Genomic DNA, 27,041 nt, shown 5'->3' with positions numbered 1-27,041 from the left:
CTCAGGCCATCCCAGATGTAGATTTTGTTTGTTTCTTTTTCGGAACAGATCTGGAGGAATTAAGCATTACATCACTTGCTCATCAATGGATACTCTGCAGTGAATGGGTGCCGTCAGAATAAGAGTCCAAACAGCTGATAAAACATCATAAGAATCCCCAAGTAACCCACACCACTTCAGTACATCAATTAACATCTTGTGATGTGAAATGGTCTGCATAATGGAGTCCATAATGGAAAATGCTTTGAAGTGCTATGCTTGTAAGGCATTTTAACTTTAAATAGTCACTTCTAGCCAAAATATCAGTAATTCAGAGTCAGTAATTCATAATAATGCTTCCTCCAGTATGAAATCCCACCTTCTGTTGTTCTCTCACAATAAAATCCACCAACATATTTTTAAGAGCTACTATTGGTTATAAATGGTGCTTGATCTGTGAATATTTCTCTCCTGATAGACACAAACACTTTTCACTGGAGAAAGCAATACTATGAACAGAAGATTTTAGTTGAAACAGTTGAACAGATTTAGTTGAACAGATTTCAGTTGAAAGCCACAATTTGAAGTTAAAAGTATCTTGATGGATTTGTTTGTTACAGGCACGCAGCTTTTCCCGTCACAAGACGTTAACTGATGGATTGGAGTCGTGTGGATTACTTGTGGATTATTGTGATGTTTATCAGCTTTTTGAGCTCTCGTTCTGACGGCACCCATTCACTGCAGAAGATCCAGTGGTGTACAAATGACGTAAAGCTGTTCTGATGAAGAAACAAACTCATCTACATCCTGCAGGTGATAAACCATAACATACAATTCCAAGTTATATTTGATTATGGCGCAACCTGCTATAAACATATTTCAACAGCCTCCAGTTTGCGTTTCGGTTTCTCTGGCTCATCTTTTCATGAGATCTTTTTACTGGAAATCACACCATGGAAAGTTGCACCATCAGCTTCCTGAGGTTTACAAGATGAGCGAGATAAGGTTTACCTTTCCAGATCCGGCGCCGAAGAACACGCTGATCCGATTGGTGGCGCGGTTCTTCCACTTGTCCGGTCCGGCGGCCACACCGGGCAGCGAACCTCCTGGAGGAACGCTTGGTAAAGACCCGCCTAGCATGGCCAGAGTGTCTGGAGACGGGATGTTGGCATCGCCCAGAAACTCGGTCATGTTCTTCCGCCGACGGGCCTGACCCTGTGAGGAGGAAGAGATGGGAGATTATAAGACCTAGGTGGGAATGACAAAATGTTTACAAAAGGAGAAAGATAGAGGTTTGTGAGAAGGATATCAACCAGTATGTCGAGGACAACAGACCGAGAGACTGTTATCAGTAACAATACCCTACAGAATGAGAGAGGTAAACAAGAGATTTAGAAAAAGATTGAGAGAGAGACAGGTGGGGTGGAAGCAACTAAAGTAAATTTACCAGCATGCTTCTAAAGATAAACCTCAACGACAAAACAAAATACATTGGAAATAAGGGTTGGCACACATGTGGAAATCACAATATTGTTTAAAGTTAAAATCTGACCTAGAAAGAGTGGAGAATAGTAAACATTTCTTATTTCAGCTCATACAATTTATTTTCCATTTCATTTTTTTTTTTTTTTTTTGGAGTTTTGGGTTTCATTATGTTCATTATGTTGAAATTATATATGAATAACTAAAACTATTAACTGAACTAATTACCTAGACATTTAAAACTGTATATTTTCTGATAAGATTTTTGAACTATTTCAGCTTCATCATATAAATAAAATATATTTAAATAAATGTATAACCAAATAAATTCATAAAGATTTATGTTTATTTTCTGTTTAGATATATCCTGTTAAAAAAAAAAAAATTTTTACATTTTTTTTTTCTTTTTAAGCTTTAATTAAAATATAAATAAATTATACATTTATATACGCACATATATGGACAGACAGAAAATGTTTGATTTAACTAGTATTACTTTTCGGTGCTCTTAAATCAGACTTCATCACAAATTATTAATGAAATTGACCATTTTATCATTTAAAATTACATATTGCTCAACCCTAGCTTGAAAAATTAAGGCCCCTGCAAAGAGATGACGTTAATAGAAAAAGTAATGCATTATGGTTCATACCGATTTTCCCAAACAATAAGATCCTGCTGAATGTTACAAGGTTACAAGGAGGTCAGCAACCCTCAGAAAGATCAAGACTGCTATTGTTTCATAAGCAATTGTTCTGCTAGAGTGCATTGCAACATCTTTCTGCTTATACACACACTCAGTGAGTTAAGAACAAATAAACTGTTTAGTATCTAAGGAAGTAGTAATCTCGCTGAGCGGGAGGCAGACGGGCTTGTTGACCCTTCGCCAGGGTGCAGGGAATTCCACTGCCTTGAGTGCCGTTACCCACTAACAACTCAAGCAAATTCCACAGACGGCTACGACATTTTTGGGGAATGCACAAAAAAACAGGAAAGGTCTGAATACAAAACAATGGAATTCCATAAACAAAAACGAAAACGATACCTGCCACAATAACAGTAGTATTTTATTTGATCACTTCAGAGACGTGTGCAGGTGTTTTATACAATTAAATGCATTTCTAATAAAGTATATATGACTATATTTTAAGACTTTTCAAAATGTTTTGGAAAGAGGTCTCATTTGCTTACCAGTGCTGCATATATTTGGTCAAAAATACAGTAAAACAGGAATATTGTGAAAAATCCTTTTGAAGATTAGCATATTTTAAAATGTTATATATTCCTGTGATGCAAAGCTAAGAATTCAGCATCATTACTATAGTCCTCAGCATCATATGATCCTTCAGAAATCATTCTGATATGCTGTTTGACTACTGAAGAAATAATCATTATTGATGTTGAAAAAGTTGTGCTGTTTATTATACTTATTAATTATATTATACTTTTTTCACAAAGTCCATAGATGACCATTTATATGAAATAGAAATATTTAACATTATAAATGTCTTCACTGTCACTTTTGATCAACTTAATGTGAAAAAATGGCCAACATGTTTACTTTCAAACCATAGCTGAGCTTCACAAACAACTAAATGTACTACTATTTATAATTGTACTAAAATACCTTTAAAATATTTTCTCTGTTGGCAGGGCAAATAATGAACATCCCTGCAATGGAGGAAATAAAAGAATGGTGGATTGGCCACTATGCCCCCTTGCTAAATTTAGAACAGAGGCAGAGAGACAGGCAGACGATGAGCTTTGATGAGGGGATTTTTGCGGAATCTGGGGTGAAAGGATGAGGACACAGATGTCAGGAAATGTCCCTACTTTGAGGAGGATGGACAGTGGACATCTGACTGCAGGTTATAACCACACTATCAGCCCTAGGGAATGGAAATTCAAGGCAGAAATGGACTATTGGCACAACATTAGAAGTTACTGCCATAAAACAAAAAACACATTTATGCATACTGTCCATTTTTACTACTGCTTTATGATTATATCATGGTATATAACGCACAACTAACAAAGAAAGTACTGTATAAAAATCAATGAGTAACAAATGCCACATCAAAAGGAATTTTTCTGGTGAAAGCAACACATCTATAATTTACACGGATCAGTAAATCAATATTTAGCTTTCTTCCACCACTTAATTCCACTTACAAAAAACACTTCTGATAAACTTCACACAGCACCAGTAAAGCAAATAATTTTTTCAAAAACCAAAAAAAGCTATTTGTTCAAACTCTTGCAATGACACCCACTTTCTGATCAACTGTAACCGGCAATTCTCATTCTCTGTTGACAGACTGAATGGCCAACTAATTTATAAAGTGGAACAGGATTCCTAGAATGTCTGATCTACTCACCATGGAAGCAAGCGGCATGTCAAATGAGAGGTAGACCATGGTAATCTCTTATCCGAGCTCACAGAGCCTGGCACATGCTAGAGCCAGCCGCTAGGATCACTCAAAACCTCCTCTCTTCAAAAGCTCATAAAAACACCAACACATAGACAAGTTCTGTAGACCCTGGAACTCCTGGATGGGTGTTGAGAGAGTTCTTGAAATAATACAAAAATATTAAATCACTATTTGCAACTCGGTGCCCCTTAATTTCCTTCTTAAAATATGAGGTGCACCAGGGCTCCCTACGAGGTCCTTTCAGTTTCCCAATGTTTCTCAACCTGCGATGAGAGGTAAAGCTTTCCAACTGAGCCTGTCTGCCTGCATTACTGAATAGGACAGCCCAAACGTCATGGCAACTAGGAGGATCCTGTCCCATTGTGTGGGACAGGAAAAAGAGGTGTGGCTGCTTAAAGACAGAGGGTCACATGTAAAGAGGGAGGGGAAAAGAAGATAGCGTGCAGGGTCCCAGGAAAACATCCTGGTGCCTCAAAAAAGCCAACCTCTGGTTTGACAACATATTTTTTAATTTGAATTTTTCAAAAACTAATTTACTTTGGTGCTTGTGTGCAGAAAAAAAACAATTACACATTTAAGAAAAGTACATTTAAGACTATTACAATCAGCGTAAAATCATATTTTACATTACAAAACTGTTGCTGCAAGTGTATTAATTTAATCCATTTAATGATGTAGTCTATCATCATAAGAGAGAGGTTCTGATGATCCTCTGGATTTTCGACAAAATGAAAGTGACAGCAGCATGGCATTCCTGTAACATGAATGATTTCCAAGCATCCCGTTCTTCCTTACTTTAACTAGGAAATGATCTCTGCAATATGAAACTTTGGGGAATCCCAGATTATAGTATGTGCTCTAACAAGTCTTGAATTTCTGCATTGTTATTATGTATCCAAACAAGCCATGGCCTACCTAATGACGTGTAAGCTCTACTTTTACAGAAAATAAAGAGCTTCATCATCTTTAATTAAATGACTGAGTTGATGATACTCCTTAATAGAGCTGCTTAAAAAATGAGTCCCAGCCCTGGACATACAGTACAGGTTTAGCACAATAATAATTCATTAGAGGGCATGCATGCATATCTTAAAGTATACTGAAATTATACAATGTTACGTATAGTAACTCTATAATGATAGTAAAAATAATGTTTTATAAATCCTTAGAGGCAACATAAACTGTTCACAATCCATTTACTTTAGTAATGTAACGTAATGTCTAGAGTGATATTCAGAGAAAAAAAAAAAAAAAAAAAAAGTAGGACGGGACTGGTCTTTAATGAATCAAAGACCAGAAAAAGGCAATAAAATAAAATTGTATCATAATGCTGACTAAAGAAATCTTAAATTTTTAAATTACACAATATGTTCCTTATGATTTTAGGGAATTATTATTATTTTATTTTTTTTAAAGGAAAAGACTTAAAATTACAAAATCATTTCTTAAAAATGTCAACTACATACACAAATAAAATAAATAAATAAGACCCTCTGAGACCCTGATTCCTGCAACCTTCAACAGACTGACCACTGGGAACTGACGCATGTAGCTGCCTTTTTACTTAAACCTTCTCCAGACAACAAAGTTCAGCTGAAGAACATAAAAAGAAAAAAAAAAGTGTGTAGATAAGATTAGCTTTTGATCAAGCTTTGAATAATGATGAAGCAAACAAAACGAAGTGGAAGGACAGTTTAAGTGACCAACACTTAAGCCACAAAAACATGTTATACAAACACCATTCTGCCAGGTCACATTTCATCTCCCAACTTTACCTGGAGTGTCAACACAGGACTAGTCTCAAGGCCAACAACACGCAAAACGTCACCCACTTCAATTAGTCAAAGCAGAGACAGAACAAAGAGCCATTGAAGCTTGAGGACGGATGATTAATCAGTGATCAAAACCACGATACGACCTTATCACCTGACGAGATAACAGTGTCTGTCTAGCACAGGGACCTAAACAGAGGCCCAAGCTAACGGCTTTCCATGACGTGTACAATCAGCTTCCATTACACATAGATACGTAGCATCTTCCCACTCAATACAAACACTTGCTCAATGAGAAATACAGTGGTGTGCAATCAAAATGATGCTAATGAGAAGTTTAATAATTGACGAAGAATTCATTAAAACATGAATGCTCAAAAAGCGAGAGAAGCTCATAAAGTGTGCAGCATTGCTTTACCTGCCACTTTGCTGGCGATGGACTTTTCAGAGACGCTTCTCCAGACAGACTTTCAGGATTCATGTGGAGGAGATCCCAACTGTACCATGAGGACAGATGTCCGAAACGTACCATGATCCAGCCTGGATGCCCTCTCTGACCTCGCTCAAACACTAAAGTGCACGTCCTACTCTAAACTTCAGCAGTCAGCAGGTGGATGCTGCACACTGGTGGTGGATGAGGAGATACCTCCTGTCTTATAAAGCGCTTTGAGTGTCTAGAAAAAGCGCTATATAAATGTAAAGAATTATTAACATCCAGAGAAGAGGCAAAAATGAAGAGACAAGCTAAAAATTCCCCACATGTGCTCCAGGTCTGGATGACAGCGAGTAGTTTTTAAGCTTCTGCTTTGTGACTACATCAATCTACTCCTCCCATCTCCTCCAAAGTCAGCTTCCACAACAATCACACACTAAATGCTGACCCCACCCCCAGCAGACGTTTACAAGATCACTTCCTTAAAGTATAGAAGTATCGGGCGAATATAGGTCAGGTTTCACCACGGCGTCAAAGGAAATAAACAAGAAATTACATTCGATTGTCACCACATTTTCATCAAAATTATAAATAAATGGGGTTTTGTTGATAATAATATAAAGCAGAATTGACAGACCACAAATCCATTACATAGCAGCCTTCAGAGTTCAGTTAATGCCTTATGTTACATTACAGACACTACAAATTCACAATTTTAAGGTGATTAATGCGAGACGCTATGAATTTGCTTTCTACATGATGTGTGCTAAGAAATCTTACAACATTTGAGATTCACCCCTCTAGTTTCCCATGAAGATAAGACACATTTTTTGCTCAAGTTGTGTTTTGTTCTATTGTCTTCGAACACTGGGTGTTAATAGTCAGAAACTAATTGCGTGGTAATTGTGTTAACGTCACAAGAGCATTGATCACATGTGGGGTTTTGCTGCATCAAGAGCTCTTAACAGAGGAGTGCTTTGTTGATATCCCAGTTCAATAAATGATAACTACTATTTGCATTGGTCCCCTTGCTTAATGAGAGAGACTGAGAAACACAGATCTGCTGTATTTTTTTTCCCTAAAGCTTGCAAGAGGTGTACACACCTTAACATATCAAAGAACTTGATCCTTTCATTTTAATAGGAAACCAATGCAGATTAAATCTGTCTGCTCCGACACTAACCTCTATGCTGTGATATTAATGCACTTCTGAACCGGTCTCTTATCAGAGAGGTCAAATAGGAACCGGGAAAGGCTCATTTCCTGCAGTTAGTAGCAGCCGACAGATGTTGTGTAGTTTATCCAGACCTTTGATATTCCATTGACTAAGTTACATTTGATCAAACACACTGTTTCCTTATTGAACACTCCTCTGGCAGCTTTTGATGCCATTTTGGTGAAAAAACTCTGCAGTCTCTGGAGACAAATGTTTCTTAAAGGCCAAATATTTACATTAATCATGCCAATTTGACAGCATTCTGAAATACTAGCTTCTGTATCGCTACTGATTCTTTTGCAAGCCAATAAAAATAATGCAATATGCATTTAACAATACAAAGTAGGCTTAATTGGAAATAGCTAAATAAATCAAATCAAACAATAAATTAACATATGAACGAACAAGCGAACGCAAATCCAAAAAATCCATAAAGTTTCTCGTTGCAGGAAAATGTATGCATGTTATGGGGTTAAATAAGATAAAACATAAAACCAAGTGGGGCATTTATTTTTAAGAAAAACCAAGCACACTTTTCGAACTACAAATTACACAAAAATGTGTTTTTTCAGAAGTTGAATTATTAAACTGAAAGTACAGATACAAATAACAACAACAACAACAACAACAAAAAACAGTCCGTTAAAAGTCAATGAGTGAAAATGACTCAGAAAAGTGATGTTGGAAAAAAATATCCTGAAGTATTTGAGTGCATATACCACTTGGTTTTACATCTAATGCAATAGCATTCAGACATTATGATAAAGTGTTAGTAGTTGGAGAAGTCTGGCATACACAACATGACCAAGATTTACTAAATCCATCATATTGACACATTCTCAATAGTGGGCCCCTGAGGGCCACGGGGACTTTTTTTAATCACCTGAAGTGTTGTGTAATACACCTCTCAGGTCATTAGACAGATGAAATTGCTCTATTTTGTGTCTGTGTGGGTGAACGGTGCAGCCCAAATGCAAGCTAGCATTATCAGTCTGAGGCTATTTGACTAATGCAACAGAGTCAGAGGTTAAAGGTGAGTGGAGGTCTCTGAGGTGAGGGATGAATCTTACGCAACAGGACATGCTTAAAGAAACAGAATCATAGTGTGCATTTAAAACTAAACACCACTGGTAACCACATTGTGCTTATGCATATTTATACACAACCACTAGAGGGCTGTCATATTTAGGAGAGTTGATGTTAAAAGAAGGGCTGGATCAAAAAAAACAACTTTCACCTGAAAACCTGCTTTCGTGAGACAAACGACTTTCAGCTCCTAGGAGTGTCAAAATCATGGCGTTACATCAAACGCTCACGCTTCAAAGGTTATTCCCCCTCCGGGGCGGATCTGGGCTAATCAAACCTCAAAGAGGAGTCCTGGTGTCACCGCCGCAGAAATAATCCCAGGGGCGATGGGTTACTTTCTAAAGGTCAGGCTTTGGTGAGGGGGCAAGACACAGTGGGTGAGTTACCACATACAGGTCAAATGCGCTCACAGACAAAAACGAGCAGCTCTCATAAAAATTCCAATGGAATAGCTGGCAGATGAGCTTAGAATTCCATCAGCGGGAAACAACGAGGTCAGAGGACAATAGATCACTTCTACAGTCAGAACAATCACAACATATGATATTGTCTATCTGTCTGATCGGTCTGTCATGTGTCCGTCTGTCTGTCTGTCTGTCTGCCGTGTGTCCGTCTGTCTGTGTATCTGATCTGTCTGTTGTGTGTTCGTCTGTCTGTGTGTCTGTCTGTCTGTCTGTCTGTCTGTCTGCCGTGTGTCCGTCTGTCTGTCTGTCGTGTGTTCGTCTGTCTGTCTGTCTGCCGTGTGTCCGTCTATCTGTGTGTCTGACTGCCGTGTGTCCGTCTGTCTGTCTGTCTGCCGTGTCTGTCTGTCTGTCTGCCACGTGTCCGTATGTCTGTCTGTCTGTCTGCCGTGTGTCCGTCTGTGTGTCTGTCTGCCGTGTGTCCGTCTGTCTGTGTGTCTGTCTGCCGTGTGTCTGTCTGTCTGCCATGTGTCCGTATGTCTGTCTGTCTGTCTACCGTGTGTCCGTCTGTCTGTCTGTCTGCCGTGTGTCTGTCTGTCTGTGTGTCTGTCTGCCGTGTGTCCGTCTGTCTGTCTGTCTGTCTGCCATGTGTCCGTCTGTCTGTGTGTTTTACTGCCGTGTGTCCGTCTGTCTGTGTGTCTGTCTGCCGTGTGTCTGTCTGTCTGCCGTGTGTCCGTATGTCTGTGTGTCTGTCTGCCGTGTGTCTGTGTGTCTGTCTGCCATGTGTCTGTCTGTCTGTCTGCCGTGTGTCCATCTGTCTGTCTGCCGTGTCTCCGTCTGTCTGTGTGTCTGTCTGTCGTGTCTCCGTCTGTCTGTCTGTCTGTCTGTCTATCTCGGTCCGTCAAAAGAAAAACCTATTATATTAAAATTAATGCTCTTCTATTTTTACTTTCTATTTATCAAATAATTATGATTATTATGGTTTACACAAAAATATTAAGCAGCGCAACTGTTTTCAACAGAAACAAAGATTTTTTTTTTTTTTTACAATTGTACAAAAATAAAAGTTAATTTACAAAAAAAAAAATTATATATATACACGTGTGTCTGTCTGTCTGTCTGCCATGTGTCCGTATGTCTGTCTGTCTGTCTGTCTGCCGTGTCCATCTGTGTGTCTGTCTGCCTGCCATGTGTCCGTCTGTCTGTGTGTCTGTCTGCCGTGTGTCTGTCTGTCTGCCATGTGTCCGTATGTCTGTCTGTCTGTCTGCCGTGTGTCCGTCTGTCTGTCTGTCTGCCGTGTGTCCGTCTGTCTGTCTGCCTGCCGTGTGTCCGTCTGTCTGTCTGCCTGCCGTGTGTCCGTCTGTCTGTCTGTCTGCCGTGTGTCCGTCTGTCTGTGTGTCTGTCTGCCGTGTGTCTGTCTGTCTGCCGTGTGTCCGTCTGTCTGTCCGTCTGTCTGTCTGTCTGTCTGTCTGTCTGTGTGTTTGACTGCCGTGTGTCCGTCTGTCTGTGTGTCTGTCTGCCGTGTGTCTGTCTGTCTGTCTGTCTGCCGTGTGTCCGTATGTCTGTCTGCCGTGTGTCTGTGTGTCTGTCTGCCGTGTGTCCGTCTGTCTGTCTGCCGTGTCTCCGTCTGTCTGTCTGCCGTGTCTCCGTCTGTCTGTCTGCCGTGGCTCCGTCTGTCTGTGTGTCTGTCTGTCGTGTCTCCGTCTGTCTGTCTGTCTGTCTGCCGTGTGTCCGTCTGTCTGTCTGATCTGTCTATCTCTGTCCGTCAAAAGAAAAACCTATTATATTAAAATTAATGCTCTTCTATTTTTACTTTCTATTTATCAAATAATTATGATTATTATGGTTTACACAAAAATATTAAGCAGCGCAACTGTTTTCAACAGAAACAAAGAATTTTTTTTTTTTACAATTGTACAAAAATAAATGTTAATTTACAAAAAAAATAAATTATATATATATATATATATATATATATATATATATATATATATATATATATATATATATTTTTTTTTTTTTTTTTATTACTGTTTTTACTGTATTAAATAAATGCAGACTTGGTGAGCATAAAAGTCTTCTTTAAAAAAAATCTTGCAAACCAAAACTTTTTTTTTTTTCACAACCTTGATTTCCATTTAATTCATTTATTATTTTTTAAGTAACATAAGCTACTTAAATCTATCAGGATGCCATAAAAAAAGTTAAATTTAATGATAAAACGTTACATACATTAAATGGCCTTAAAGTTCTTTTAAAATAATATTTTTTGCGAAACATTTGCGTTACATTGTGCTATTTGCATATAATGAATAACTACAATGGGAATTGTGTAACGGAGTGATAAGGAATGCCCTGCTGGAAAACAAGTGGGGGTGGAATTTCCAAATGTGGAAAATAATACCATGATGCAAATTCATGCTGCTCGTTATCAAACAAATGCATGAATCCTAAACCACCAGCCGTAAAACAACACTAGTGGCGACGTCTGTGAAATCAGAAACAGAAATAACAGTCATACTGTGTATTAAATTCGACAGAACAAAATTGCACACTTATGCGTAATTTGCCGTACAGCATCTTTCCGAGTTTCGAGTTTTTATTCTCTATCTAAAGAAAAAACTGTAAATATTAACTACAAAACCTCAACAGAGAATTTTCCTTCTTGGAATGCAAATGAACCTTTTATCACAAATAAAAAAATATAAATAAATAAATCTAATCCCAGGTCTGAACAGTAAGATTCTACGTTTTTTTTTTCTCCAAAAGACTAGTGTTACAGAGGAACTAGAAAAACAAACCCGGGTCTGATGTGCAATACCTGTGCAACACTTGTCCAACACGTGAAGACTTGTTTTATGCCGTTACGTAACCTACATCCACACAATGCCAAGCAAAGCCTGATGGGATGACACAGCTTTGACCTGAATGCTCTGTACTCAAGTTTTTATTGCTAAGCCTGACGATTCAACCTCAAATCACAGTAAAAGCCCACGAGGTGCATTGACAGGCCTCTGCCTTCAGTCCTACAGTCTGCACTCATCTCCGAGGCCTGCATATCCATGTTTGTACACGCACACAGGACTATGTTCAGGCTTGTCTTTCCATGAATCCAGCTTTACTGACTATCACGGTGCAGCTGGGGAAATACAACCCCATGATGTTGAAAGAGTCACCAGTCATTTCTACAGAAAAGAGCTAAAAACCAAACAATTGGCAGCGTCATTCAGAGGGTCAAAGTGCCATATATGTGGATGCACTCAGTAAGCTTCCTGTATGAGGTCATGTGTTAGGCTTAAAATGATTTACACCAAGCTGGAACCTTAAAAGGAAGTTGAAGTGGGACTGAGGTGTTTAGAAATCAAGAAAGATAGGGACACATTAATTTAGAGCCAACAGGGGTCAGCACACATGCTTATTTTACACACAAATAGATTAGCCAGCCATAACAGAGATCATTTACGTATAGAAGTCTCGGAGTGGCAAAAAAGGAGCCTGTTTACTTTTAAAGGGATGGAAAATGGTCTTCGTAAAACTAAAAACTCTGTAAGGACTTAAATATAGAATAAAATGTGTCTAAATGGGTATGACACAAAATGAAATTAATTAATCCCTTACTATTGAAAGGACAGAAAATGCTCTTGAAAATTTCAATTATGCCCAAAAAAAATGTAAAAAGTAAATGCACATTAGGCCATGTTTCTAAAACAGGTAAAATAAAATAGCATAAAATTTGTGCTTGATTATTAAATTGACCTTTTCCCCCCAAACATTATTTTTTCCACTAAGTTCTTAAAGTATTTAATTTTAACCTCACATAAGATAGTAGGGGCTTAATATTATTTTATTTTCTATAACAGATAACATAACATAAATACAGTCAAAAAGTAAAAAATAAAATATTCCCCATAGTATCTAGAGGAAGCACTATAAGGACTGACCAGTATGTCAACGCTCTCCCGGCGCGGCAGGGACCCATGCTCGGCCCTCTCACTGCCCGGGGTGAGGATGTAGACGCTGCCCCCTCCTGACGGCTTCATGTTGGGCAGACTGAGAGAGCGCAGGTCCTTCACGCTCTGCTCCACCTTCAGCTCATCGCCGGGCCGAGCTGCGGAAAAACAACCATTTGAGAAATACTCACTTAATCGTACAAATAATGTTCTTATTCTGAAAACACCGGTTATGAAATAGATCTAACAATACTTTATAATGAAATAATGTTTAATATAAACATAAATCCTAATAAAATATAGCTTAAAAAATTAAAAAGAAAATTCCAGTATTTAATAACATATTATATTAATAAATAATAACTTTAACAGTGGAGCACATGGCTTTGAACGGCTATTTGCATTTCTAAATATGGCATTAAATAAATCACTATTATAAATAATGAAATACAAATATTATTTATATGACAGACCAACAGTACAATTATAAATTATTATTATAATTGGTAATAATAATAATAATAATAATAATAATAGTGATATATTAATATTATTATGATTTTGTTATTTTTAAAAGGAATCATTCCTGTTAAATTCAATAAAAATATTTTTTTTAAAAATAAAATAAAATAAAAAACAATAAAATAATAAATAATAAAAATAAAGCAATGCCAACACTACAAGGGAGTAAAAAAACGACAACAAAAATTACTTAAGTACAACAAAATACTTACACTACTGGGGATTACTGTTTGTTAAATTTTACCACCACATATTCATCATCACTGAAATCTGCTGTTAGTATTAATAAAAGTAGCAGAAGGTCTTCAACAGAGCAGATTTTCAGCATGAATGAAACTCTTCAGTCCCAATCATTTTAACGCTAACCCTCTCTTGGTTCTCACGTCAGAGGCTGTGTATTACGCAAGCGGCCATCCAGCACCTGTGGGACGCCTGTGCTGGCTTGTGTTTGCGCTATCTGATTAAAGACATGGCGATGGGGATTTGTAAAGACAGGCACATGGCTGTATAATCACGAAAAGCGTGTTGTGAATGTGAAGAAACAGCACAGCCCTGTTAGGCTCCTTTAGATACATAACAACTCTAATGAAGTGTAATCGGTCACACCTCATTTAATGGGAAACTGTCTGCTTCTGTGGACACAATGATGGCTGTGTTGAGGAAGACTGGTGTACGTTTTCAACTTCAGATTTGTAAATGTGTAGGAAGAAAGGGTTATCGAAATGCTGACACAGTGATTAGCATTTCAAACTCGTACCTTTCACTTTGAGGCAATGCCCTCCGAAACGGTACGCCTCAAAGTCGAGGGAGAGAGGAGTGTTAGACTGGTCCAGGAACAGATCCACTCGGGATAATTCAATGCCCTTGCGCTCAAAAATGGGTCCGAGCACCTCTCTGAAGAACAATAAAAAGAGCAAATGAGCTTGACAGATAAAATGAACAAAGCAAAGACTGAGTTATGGACATTTCCGATACAATTAACACCCATTTAAAGATTTAGACAAAGGCTGTAGGAAGAAATTGTGCTTTTATTTGGAAAGCTGGTATTAAATACTCCTCCTTTCCTATGGCATGACATATTATAGTCTTAAGGTCTTTGTTTTCACTCGTTGAAAAATGAATACGACCACGCATTTTGTCACACATTTTCACACTGCCTCTGAAACTTTCGTCAGTCATAAAAAAATTAGGATCAGGTTTGATTTTCTGCGTTTTTTGCATCCATATGCATTTTGATAGGAAAGTATGGTGAATATGAAAAATACAAGTGAAAATTTATTTTATATTTGTTTATCAATACATGCAACATTTGATATTTAGTATTAAAAGATCATTTTTACATTGCCAGGTTTAAAATTAACATTGGTAAAAATACAGTCTATTCCTTACACACTACATTCAAAACATTTCTTAAGAAGTTTTATGAGGCTCCGTTTATTTGCTAAGGAATACAGTAATAATCGGAAATATTATTACAATTTAAAACAATATATTTGAATGGATATTCGTAAGTAATTTATTCCTAATGCAAAGCTGAATTTTAGCATCATTACTTCAGTGTCACAGGATCCTTCAGAAATCATTCTGATATACTGAGAAACATTTCTTATTATTATCATTATTGAAAGCAATTATGGTGCTTAATATTTTTTTGGAAACTGTAATAATATTTTCTTGGGTTTCTTAGTTTAAAAAAAACTGCATTTATTTGAAATAGAAATCTTCTGTAACTAAATTCTAACTAAATTCTAACCTAAAATATTGTTTATGCAATGGATGCATTTAGCATAAAACTTTTAAACAGAAACAACCAAAACTTCAGTCTAAGGTTGCTGGAGAACACAGATTTGTTCTCGGACTTACCGTAATGTCTTCTTTTTGACAGCGGGGACGATCTCTGTGTCTATGTCTATGTTGAGGTCAAACTTGAGGCTGAAGCACTCCTTCCTGGGGTCCTATAGGGGGCGACAGAACAGTGCTGCTCAAAGATGGGTGACAGACAGACAGACCACTTCCAGTGAACTCTAGATGTGATCAAGATCAAGCCACATCCTGGGGCTGCGGATGATTCAGAGACGTGCTATTTCCTGTACGCTATGCTGGATATGGAAGCCCACATACAAGTCTTTACAGGTACATGTGTAGTAAAAATATTGGTAGGGCATACTAATATAATATGTAGGATGTTAAGGAGCTATACGTGCTTGTTTCTAGCTTATCAGTGTGTACAGTCAGCTAGGATTCCTAAAGTTTCCCATGAGCCTTTGCGGAGGGAGGACAATACTCACATCAGTGTGGCGTCGCTGGGGCTTTTTTTGTCCCTTTCTTTTTTCCAGCTTCATTCCTCCTGTCTTATGTTCTCTGTTAAAAGACAGAAAAACACGGACATGTGATTTAAAAAAAAAAAAAAAAAAAAAAAAAAAAAAAAAAAAGCTCCAGGTTTGCGGTGTTTGTTTGTAAGGCTGTACAATTTGGACAAAATTTGGATTAAATATTATTATTATTATTATTATTATTATGAATAAATACTAAACAAAACAAGAGCTATTATTGTGGCAATATTTCACTATAAAATAAAAATAGAAGTATCTCAGGTAAATATAATAAGAATAATACAGAAGTATTATTATAACTATTGTAAGTAATACAATAATAATATAAGTACACAAGTAAAATTACAAAATTAATATTTATGGCATTTAATTTATATGTATTCAAATACAAAACTATTGTGCTCCCTTCTCATATTTGGGAAGATGGACGGTGCATGTTTCGCTCCTGCACATTATAAGTGCCCCAAAATCACAGCGCTTGCAGAGATGAATTGGTGTTGTACAATTCCTGCAAAGTGAGCCACTGAAAACACTGGATCATCAGCTGCTCGCGTGTAAATGAACACAGTACCGCGCTTCACTTTGAAACTTGCACTGCATATATTATTTAATTCACACCCTTTACCAAATAAATGTTTATTCTGCATGCATGACATACTGAGATATTGCATGAAATATTTTTACATGTTATAAATTATAAAGATACTTTTTACATTACAATGTTGAAAATAAAAGTGAAGGTTTAAAAAAAAAAAAAAAATATATATATATATATATATATATATATATATACACATATATATATATATATATATATATATATATATATATACATATACATATACATATATATATATATATATATATATATATATATATATATATATATTTTTTTTTTTTTATTACACTCAAACAGCCTGCAGTTATTTGATTAAAAAACAAAGCAAAAACGGATAAACAAAAATATTACTACAATTTAAAATAACAAAATACATTTTAAAATGCAATTTATTCCTGTTACACAAAGTTGAATTTTCAGCATCAATACTTTCATTTGAATATGCTTATTTGCTGCTCAAGAAACATTTCTTATTATTATTATTATTATTAATTGTGATGCTTCATATTAAGTGCAACCTATACTTTAATGTATTTATTTAATTCACAGCCTTCACAAATTAAATCACACCTAGCGACATATCCTGTTTGTTTGTTTTTTTATTTAAATTCATCATGCGGCTATATTGATTTATTTCCATCTCTCACTTTCAGATCTGCATTTTGCTCTTGTTCAGGTACGCTAACACTTGATGCATGTCAGCTTGATTGTTCTCATTACTTTTACGTGCCTTTCTTGGTGTGCAAAGGCCGTTAGATTCCATGAAGTTATTTGAATGCTGTGGAAAGGTAATGAATCACCGACTGACCCTCGTTCAGTGCTTCCTTCTTCCTCTTCATCCAGGTCAGAAGGGGGGCTCGTGCGAGGGGGACAGGAACGTGTGGACACATTCCGCGCCAGGATAGAACCTGACGACACAGATATAAGCAAATCTGATCTTACATGCTTGACTCCTTACAGAAATGTCTGCTTTTTTAATAGTAATTCAACTAATCTACTAAAGGTAATATACAAAAAAAAGTATTTTGTATTATTGTCAAAATAAATGAATATCAATTAAATCAATTTATCAACCTTTTATACTTATACATGTATATACAGCATCTGTTGTTGGGTGCTTTAATTTTACTGGTAGTTATTAGTTGTACAAATTACCAAACATCCATTCCTGGTGCTTTTAAATGAGACTCGTTTGTATGAAACATAAACCTGTTTGGCAGAGGGTCACATAGGTGTGTTTGTGCCTGTAGGGCCGTTACCTTGTGGCTGTACGTCGAAGCGCAGATGCCTGTCAAAGTGCATGCTGTCAGACTCATCCAGGTGACAGCGAGAATCACATGACTCGCACAGGTGCAGAGGGCTTTTACCGTTCAGTTCCTGACAGTCGGGATGATGACACACCTACAGGAACAGAGAAATCAGACACCAGACGCTTTGAGTCACTCGGGCTCTGGTTCATCGCACTTCACAAAAAACCTCACTCTGTGGGTTTTCTCTTGTGACGGTTCACAACATCACAGACAGTCTCAAAAGCAACCATACACAGACAAACATGACCAATTAGAAGAATTCATGCGCCATGGTATTTACATGGCACTTTCGAGAAAACCCCAGTAGATTTGCAAAATCCATTGTTTGTGATATCATTTACCGTGTTTTTGAGCATGTACTATGGTAGAGCCAAGATATTCCAGATACAACTTCTCTATGAGATATATAACTTGAAACGTAAATATTTATGCAATGCAAAGCTGCATTTTCAAGATTCTTTGATGAATAGAAAGTTCAAAAGAACAGCATTCATTTGAAACCGGAATCTTTTGTAAGATTATAAATGACTTTAATGTCCCCTTTGAACAATTTAACACATCCTCGCTGAATAAAAGCACTTCTTTTTTCCAAATAAAACTTACCATCCCCAAATATTTAAATGATTATCTATTTAAATAAACAGATAAACTCTTAGATAGTAGAATTCTCCAAAGATTCAACCAAATTGTTTGTAAAGATAAAAGTGCAAAAAAATAAATCACCACATCAAGTGCTCCTTTAGTGATAAAGCCAATGGTTGCCTTTTTTTACATGCAAAAGGTAATGCAAATCAACTAAATCAAGCTACAGTTCTGAAGTTATAATCCAAGAGAAAACCAAGAATCACAACTAGTTTCTCGTGCATAAAGTACACCTTCATGTCTGAAGCTTGCTGTTTTACATAAAAGCCTCGACTGCCACACCTACTCGAGTGTAATCCAAACCCCTCCGAAAGACTCGCATTGAAACACATCAATCTGACGATCCTCCCCTCCTCTTACCTTCCATTTCATGGGATGTGTGCAGGCCACCCAAATCGTTGGACACTGGTCCAGGGAGGCAAACGATAGCGCTTCAGTACATTCACACACCCCAAAACCTCACAGAAGGGTTCCAATTAACCCCCTTCGCCCAAAGAACCAACAAGACTTGGTCCAATTAATCTTGACCCACCCCCTTGGTGTCTAGTCAAGTTAAGCGCTCATGGGGGCAGGGAGGTTTTAGGGTAGTCCTGGTGTTCCCCAACAACCAAATCAGTCTTCAGATGTCCAAAACCCCTCTAATCTGAGGAGCTAATCATCTGTGCACTCTCGTGAACCCATCTGATGGGGCGGTGGAGATTAGATTTGGCTCATCTCTGTCTCAGACTAGACTCCACCTCAAAAGGAGGAAGAAAGGCAGTCTCGGCTCCATAAAGGTTTTAAATAGCACTTGCTTTTAAATGGGTCTTGTTGTCTATAATAGGCATGACATGGTCTACCACAATGAGCACAATTAGGTTAGGTGTACTTTCATGTTTTTCAGATTCAAGGGCTTGCTGGGACTTTGTGCGAAGCTTCGGCAGCTTTAAAGGCAAGGAAGGTCAAATATGGAGTCAATGTGACTACACAAATCACTTTAGGACAGAACAAACTCAATTACTGGTGCATGCTTGGATGTCAGAGTTTTATAGATTTGCATAAATGTGGAAATGTTGCAAGAACTGCAAAGCAAGTAACATTTTTAGGGATTCCATGGTCATAGCATGCTCTAGGGCAAAGGTTTCCAAATTAAGAAATAAAATCTAATCAAATTTTCAGTTTTATAAAATTTACAATTTTTTTCAATAATAAATAAAATATTAAGATTTCAAAAAGTAAAATTAAAAAATTTTTTTAGAAGGCTACAAGGAGTCTATTGAAAGTCTCAGGTTTAGAAACAAAATAATAACATTTATTCAATAATAAATTAAATATTAATAAATAAATAACAATACATACCAACAGAATTTAGAAGGCCACAAGGGGAGTCTGCTAAAAAAAAATAGCTTTATAAAATAAATAAATAAAGATATATACAATTTTATTTAATGAGAAAAAAAAATACATGTAATAAAAATATAATATTAAAATGATATATTAAAACAGAATTTAGAAAGCCAAGAGAGGAGTCAGCTGAAAACTTCAATTATAAAAAAGAAAAAGAAAAAGAAAATGAAAGGGTTAATCAATAACAAAAATAAAATATGAATAAATTAAAATTAACAAAAAATGTAAAAACTTTTTAGGGAAAAAAAAAAGAAGAAAAAAACTGAATTTAAGCTGCTGCAAGGGGAGTCTGCAGAAAATTTCAGTTTAATATAATAAAATAAAATATTAAGAAATATATTTTAATAGAGTGGTGCCCTTTTAAAAGAAAGCTAAAAAAAAAATATTAAATCTTTCTGGGCAACAGATCATAAAGCTCACTAACAACAGTAGGGATGTGTCAAGAACCGTACAACCACCAAGAGAAGACAGGTCAAAACATTCATATACATAATCAACATAAGACCAAACTACAGCACGTTACGGTTTTTATGGTGGGGGTTTTGACTGATAATAAGAGAAAGAGACGACAGGTCGTTCCTCTTTACAGTAAAACTTCCTGCAGTCATCTCAACAGAACAGCCTGTATGCTCACGTAACGGTGTGTTTGTCATGAGCCACTGTTATGACAACTGTCAGGAAAGGAGTTTGGAGGACCGAGCTGAATCACCGGGAGGGAACGAGTTACAGCACATTCGTCTGAAGGAGAGAGAGAGAGAGAGACTCATCGCTGTTTACAGACCGCCTGACCTGACTCATCACGTATTCACACGCGCTCAGTGATTATTTCATGTGATGAAGAACATTATTGAAGAAGCTGAGGTGAAAGTTGAGAGCAGCTAGCTCTGTGTCAAGTCCTACCCTACTTAGGCAACTACCTTCTAAGATGGTATACTGCTGATTTGAAGCGCTCTACACAGGCAGCAACTGTCTGAACACGTTTAGCAGTTCTTATGAAATGTACCCTACAAAACTCGACTCCAAGTGTTTTACAACCATAGGACAGGAAGAGCTAAATAAACTTATCACTGTATCTAAACCAACAACATGTTTATTAGATCCTGTACCCTCTAAATTACTGAAAGAGCTGGTACCTGTAGCCGAAGAACCGCTTCTCAATATCATTAACTCGTCGTTATCTTTAGGACACGTCCCAAAACCATTCAAGCTGGCGGTTATCAAGCCTCTTATTAAGAAACCAAAACTAGATCCTAGTGTACTGGCAAATTATAGGCCCATTTCAAATCTTCCATTTATGTCTAAAATTTTAGAGAAAGTTGCGTCTGCTCAATTGAGCACCTTCCTGCATAAAAATGATCTGTATGAAGAATTTCAGTCAGGTTTTAGGCCCCACTATAGCACAGAAACTGCACTTGTTAAAATTACAAATGACCTGCTCCTTGCGTCAGACCAAGGCTGCATCTCATTTCTAGTCTTACTTGATCTTAGTGCTGCGTTTGACACCATAGATCATGACATACTCATAGATCGATTACAAAACTATACAGGTATTCAAGGGCAGGCTCTAAGATGGTTTAGATCCTACCTGTCCGATCGCTACCATTTTGTTTACTTAAATGGGGAGTCATCTCATTTATCATCAGTAAAATATTGAGTGCCACAAGGATCCGTCCTAGGTCCCCTTCTATTTTCAATATATATGTTGCCCCTTGGTAATATTATTAGAAAATATGGAATTAGCTTCCACTGTTATGCTGATGATACTCAGCTATATATCTCAACGAGACCAGATGAAACTTCCCAATTATCTAAGCTAACAGAGTGTGTTAAAAATGTAAAAGATTGGATGACACACAATTTTCTCCAATTAAATTCGGATAAGACAGAGATACTAATTATTGGACCAAAAAACACTACACAGAATCTTGTAGATTACAATCTGCAACTAGACGGATGTACTGTTACTTCCTCTACAGTCAGAAATCTGGGTGTTATATTAGACAGCAATTTGTCTTTTGAAAATCATATTTCCAATGTTACAAAAACTGCATTCTTCCATCTTAGAAACATTGCCAAGCTACGAAACATGTTATCTGTTTCTGATGCAGAAAAGCTAGTTCATGCATTCATGACCTCTAGACTGGACTATTGTAATGCACTTCTAGGTGGTTGTCCTGCTTCGTCAATAAACAAGCTACAGGTAGTCCAAAATGCAGCAGCTAGAGTCCTTACCAGGTCAAGAAAATATGATCATATTACCCCAATTTTACAGTCTCTGCACTGGCTACCTATTAAGTTCCGTATCAGTTACAAATTATCATTACTTACCTATAAGGCCCTAAATGGTTTAGCTCCAGCGTACCTAACTAGCCTTCTACCACGTTACAACCCATCACGCACCCTAAGGTCACAAAACGCTGGACTTTTGGTCGTTCCTAGGATAGCAAAGTCCACTAAAGGAGGTAGAGCTTTCTCACATTTGGCTCCCAAACTCTGGAATAGCCTTCCTGATAATGTTCGGGGTTCAGACACACTCTCTCTGTTTAAATCTAGATTAAAAACACATCTCTTTCGCCAAGCATTCGAATAATGTATCTTTTTAATTGTGAGTGTAGTTGCATCTGTTCAAAGGTGCATTTTTATTCATTAGCTTGGTTTAAACTAATTTTACTTTGTTGGATCAGCAGCTATGCTAATGATGTCTGTATTTTGTTTCTATGTTTCGCCACGGGATTTACACAAGCTCCAGTCTGGATCCAGAACACCTGAGAAGAGATGATGCTGACCCTCAGAGGACCCCAGATGATGCTAACCTTGAATCAACAAACAGAACTAACAATTATTGCTAAATGTGGGACTGAATCATATAATAACTTAATTAATAATATTGATAGTTCATCGTCTAGCTGACTACGTCTTGTATTATTATTATTATTTTTATTTTTTCTAAAATCCTGTCAAATGTGCACAAACTACTAGCTACTACTAAATATTGTAGAAACATAATTTTCTGTAAAGTTGCTTTGTAATGATTTATTTTGTAAAAAGCGCTATACAAATAAACTTGAATTGAATTGAATTGAATTGAATTGATTCCTATCAGTATTGTTATCGTAACAAAAAATGATTAAAACCATTTTAGGAACAGAAATGTAGCAGAAATAAAATATAAATGTTAGATGAAAAAATTCAATTTATTTCAGTTAGCTGCCAAGAAAATATCTCTCACTAAAACTTCAAATGAAATGAAAACAAATGTATAAAATAAAAGCTAAATCAAGATATTAAATAAATAGTACAATAGTTTATAAAATGATACTAAAACACAACTGTATAAATTATCTAAACTAAATTTAAATATTGCTGTATATTTAAATGCAAACCACCATTTTAAATGCTATAATTTTAAGCATCACGACATCAGAATTGCACAGTTCATTTTGAGATTTTTAACACGAATGAGATTGCATTTAAAGGTATTTTGAAATAATTATTATTTTTAAATTAACTTCAGTAAAAGTGAATTTATGGAAGATATTCCCAATGTAAAACTACATCTCTACCAGTGTTATTTTAGCATCATTTAAAAAATTATATAGTTTTTAATAGTTTTTATTCATATTATGAATAAATTTTAACTTTTTTTTTCATTTTGATTTTAAATAAAGTTATCTATATAGTTTTTATTAAATTTTTAGTTATTTTGCTACATCAAGTTAAAATAAGAAATGTTACCTGGCAAACAAGCTGAAATAATTTATATATTTTATTTTTATTTAAAGTTAATTTAATTTCAAGTAATGAAAAATTTAGATTTTAGTTCTGTTTTCACTTTTACTTTACTATAATAACCCCGGTCTCTACCCACTACCTTTAAATGTTGTCTAGGTAGGAAGTTCACCAGGTTTTGAAAGTGAGAACAGGAACAGAGACTGAGTGGGGCAGCACACACAGACTTCAGGCAAGTTACATGCTGACCAAACTGTTGGGCAATTAAAGGACCCTCGGCCAGGGATCAAAGGCAAGGACAGCTGAGTGTGTGTGTGTGTGTGTGTGTGTAGGCTGGTTGATTCTGAAGGTCTGCTGGATTACCCATGGGCCTCAGGAAGAGGTGATGTCTTGTGAGTGTGGAGGTGAATTTAAGTGAACAGCAGAGAGAAACAGACAGCTGTGAACACACACAAGCTTCCAGAGGGGCTTATTGAATTCAGACACACATGGCAGCATTCTTGCCATTAGAGAGCCCAATGAAATCAGTTTTATTTTTTCCCAAATTCTTTATTTATTTGTTTTTTTGTTTTTGTTTAAAAAAAATGTTATTCAGGTTTAAATTTTTCTTAACCATGTTTTAATGGGTAAATAAATTGTATTAATCAAAAAGCATGTTTAATTAATTGAAATGATAACACTTATACAAATTTAAAAGCAATTTATTAAACACTTAACAAAAATAAAATTTTAGGTCCCTATGAAATGTGTTTTATTTTTACCCAAATTCAGTGAAAAACGCTAAAAATACTGCAAGTCTCACGTGCTTTATGTGTGTAATGAACAAAACCGTGCTTTTTCAACATTCACTGAACACAGAGACACGCAGAACTTTTTTCATATTTATATTCATATTGAATTCATATTTAAAAAGCATTATGTGTGGTTTAATATTCACAGACACTAGTCAATATCACACTTTAAATCTACTGACCTACTTTTGATTGATTCATCCAAAATTGCTGCATTCTATGGTAAATTCTATTTTTATGAATGGATTCTGCAATTCCATCCACAATTTTTGCATTGTAGAAATCATAGAGCCCACACTTAAAAACAGACAAAAACTTATTTAGTCAACAAAATGCACACGTCAGGGCTAAAATGACCAAAAATCGAATTACTTGTCACTGGAAACATGTTGCACTCTTGGTCACAACACATAAAACAATAGCAGCCACCATCCCTATTTATCAGAGCACGTACAAAGATTATGATTATATATGCTTTAATAATTTCAAGCCCTCATTTCCCCCCTCAATAATCTTTCAAGCGATTAAGCCTTGATTTGCAAAAGCTTTTCATGCCTGAGAGTTTTTTTTATATTTCATCAGCATCGACCTGCAAAATGACCTGGAGTGAAGGGGACCCATGGTGAACAGGTTCTGTGGTCTCTATTCGGCTAGCGTGTTTTCCTGTACGTATCTGGTGAAGGGGGTGCTGTGCAGACCGTGTGAAGAGATTCAGGTCAAAAGTCAAGTGCAGTGTCCTTTAGTGCAGGATTAATCCATCTGCCGCAAAACTGAGCACCTGTTCCCCTTCAACTGTACAGCGGTCTTACATAATGTACATTTTCATCCCTCTTTCGCACAGATAATTATGCCAGCATTTAATCTCTCCTTTCATGGAAAGCCACACGAGAAATTTGCCCTCGCCATTTTGAAGGGTGAATGAAATTATGTGTGTACATGAAAAAACATGAATGATTTGACTTCAGTTTTAGAAGTAAGAGTTTAAACTGGTAAACTGGAAACACAAACTCTAAACAGAGGAACAATAATTACTCGCAAACAAAACTGTAAAAAGCTTACCTGTGCTATACATTGCATATGCATGCAAATGCATCTCACAATCACATGACTGCACCTCAAATCAGCTGATAATGCACATAAGTGTAAATAAATGGAGGAGTTAGTGAAGGTCACACCCAGTAAACAGTAAACAAGCTCTTCAACAGAATTCCCAGTTCTCTAGCCTTCTCTCACCTCGACCATATAAGAAGTGAAGCATGCACTGAGCTACAATATGAACACTACAAGCTTGAGTCTGTGACAAAAGGCCAAACAAGTCCGGAAACTAACTAACTTATGACAGCAGCTTCATATTCTACCTAAATTCACTGAATCATCATTGCATAGATTTTGAAATATCTCACATGCACTGCCATAGCTTCAGACTCAGAAACCACACCTAAGGTCCCGTTCTCTGAGCATCCGATACATTTTGCACATACAAATGGCAAAAGTGGGCTGAATCAGAGCTGGGTTGACAGAATAAGAGCCAAGTTAGTGGCTGGAATCAAATAGAAATGGAAATTAAGAGCAGGCATTGATATTTTGTTTGTAAAATCAGTACTTGTAGACAGCTTATGTCATGTTTTGACGAAAACACTGACTCAAACAGGACGATCCTAAAGCACACAAAGCCTGATGATTAAAAAACAGGCTTAAATTCAGCCCAACCCTAACAGCATCATGGTGACTTCGTGTGAGTGAACGACGTGAATCACTAAATGGCCTTAAATGTCTTGATTCACACTCACGAAACTGTGAAATTCCCGTCTGACGCTGGTGACGTCTATAAACACAGACACGCTGCTGCTTAAACACAACAGACCCAAACATACATACGGACTCATATAACGCTGATTCACATCCCTCTTGTCAAGCTACACTTGCTAAAAAAACACAGTTAACTACACTAATCTAACCACTTTCAGAAGTGACTCAGAGTTCTGCTACAGCTGTTAGAAGACTTTTTCTTCCATTTATATAATACAAACATGTCATCAGAAAACAGAGCTGGGTGTGAACTTGCATGAAGCATAGCCAAAACTTTCCATAAGAATAAGCATGAAAACCCACATTGGCATTATTATGATAATAACATTTAATAAACAGACCAAAAACTAAAATATTAATTCGTCCAAACTTCTGAATTGTAGAGTATATAATATTTTTATATCCAAAATGCTACGTTGTATTTAAAAAGATACAAATATATAAAATAAAATTATATTTAAAAAGCTAAAATAAAACAAAAACATTCTAATATGCAAAAAAAAAAAATCTAATTTATAAAACAAAGAAAAGCTTTAAAATAAGATTCATTTGAACATTGCAAGAAATTAGAAAAAACAAAAATCAAATGAATAATGGTGAATGTCTTTTATGTTATAAGTTCTTTGGTTTACAAACTACACCCAGACACATAGTGTGGTTAAGCAATTAAGTAATTACGCAACTGAAGCCACAGCCAAACATCTTTTGACTGCTTCTGAGTTTAGAGAAAAACACGACCATTGAAGAAAGCAAAACCAGTTTGCATAGGCTTTCCAGTACCAGATTGCTCTGGATTTACTTGCCACAACCGTTGATTCCAAGACAAGCGTCTGGCCCATAAAGTACACATTAAAAGAAGATCAATTAAAAAATAAAAAGGCATTTACGCAAACCAAGGCGGCGTTATATTTGTTTGGTTCACCATGCTTTGTTTTCCTTGAATTCTCTTAAACTTGAGCTAAAAACAGAAAGCCACATTATTGCGATTCTTTTGAAAAAGCTGTAAGTCCATGTGCTTTTTAGCTTAGCCTTTTTTTTTTTTCATAAAAGGAATAATTTTATCCACTCCATAACTTCACATATTCTCTTATATGTCCAAACCAAAATGATGAAGAAAAATCAGCTTTGCATCACAGGAATAAATTACAT

The 27,041-nt window shown here is 36.3% G+C and overlaps 1 protein-coding gene across 5 annotated transcripts in view; it reads right to left on the bottom strand.

The window, feature by feature from the left end:
• plekhg5b (pleckstrin homology domain containing, family G (with RhoGef domain) member 5b) overlaps positions 1–27,041 on the bottom strand; it is a 66,487-nt gene that overhangs the window by 8,231 nt on the left and 31,215 nt on the right. For all 5 annotated transcript variants that reach the window (XM_052594533.1, XM_052594534.1, XM_052594532.1 and 2 more), the window contains 7 exons: positions 17,485–17,626; positions 17,034–17,133; positions 15,562–15,634; positions 15,137–15,228; positions 14,031–14,167; positions 12,743–12,909; positions 991–1,194 (listed from right to left, as the gene is read on the bottom strand). In XM_052594533.1, the coding sequence (XP_052450493.1) occupies positions 991–1,194; positions 12,743–12,909; positions 14,031–14,167; positions 15,137–15,228; positions 15,562–15,634; positions 17,034–17,133; positions 17,485–17,626 (915 nt within the window). The remainder of the gene's footprint in view (positions 1–990; positions 1,195–12,742; positions 12,910–14,030; positions 14,168–15,136; positions 15,229–15,561; positions 15,635–17,033; positions 17,134–17,484; positions 17,627–27,041) is intronic.

The sequence above is a fragment of the Carassius gibelio genome, chromosome B23 (assembly GCF_023724105.1).
Source record: "Carassius gibelio isolate Cgi1373 ecotype wild population from Czech Republic chromosome B23, carGib1.2-hapl.c, whole genome shotgun sequence".
In the NCBI taxonomy this organism is placed as follows: domain Eukaryota; kingdom Metazoa; phylum Chordata; class Actinopteri; order Cypriniformes; family Cyprinidae; genus Carassius; species Carassius gibelio.
The sequence above is the reverse complement of the archived record's forward strand: the minus strand, read 5'-3'. Positions and strand labels throughout refer to the sequence as shown.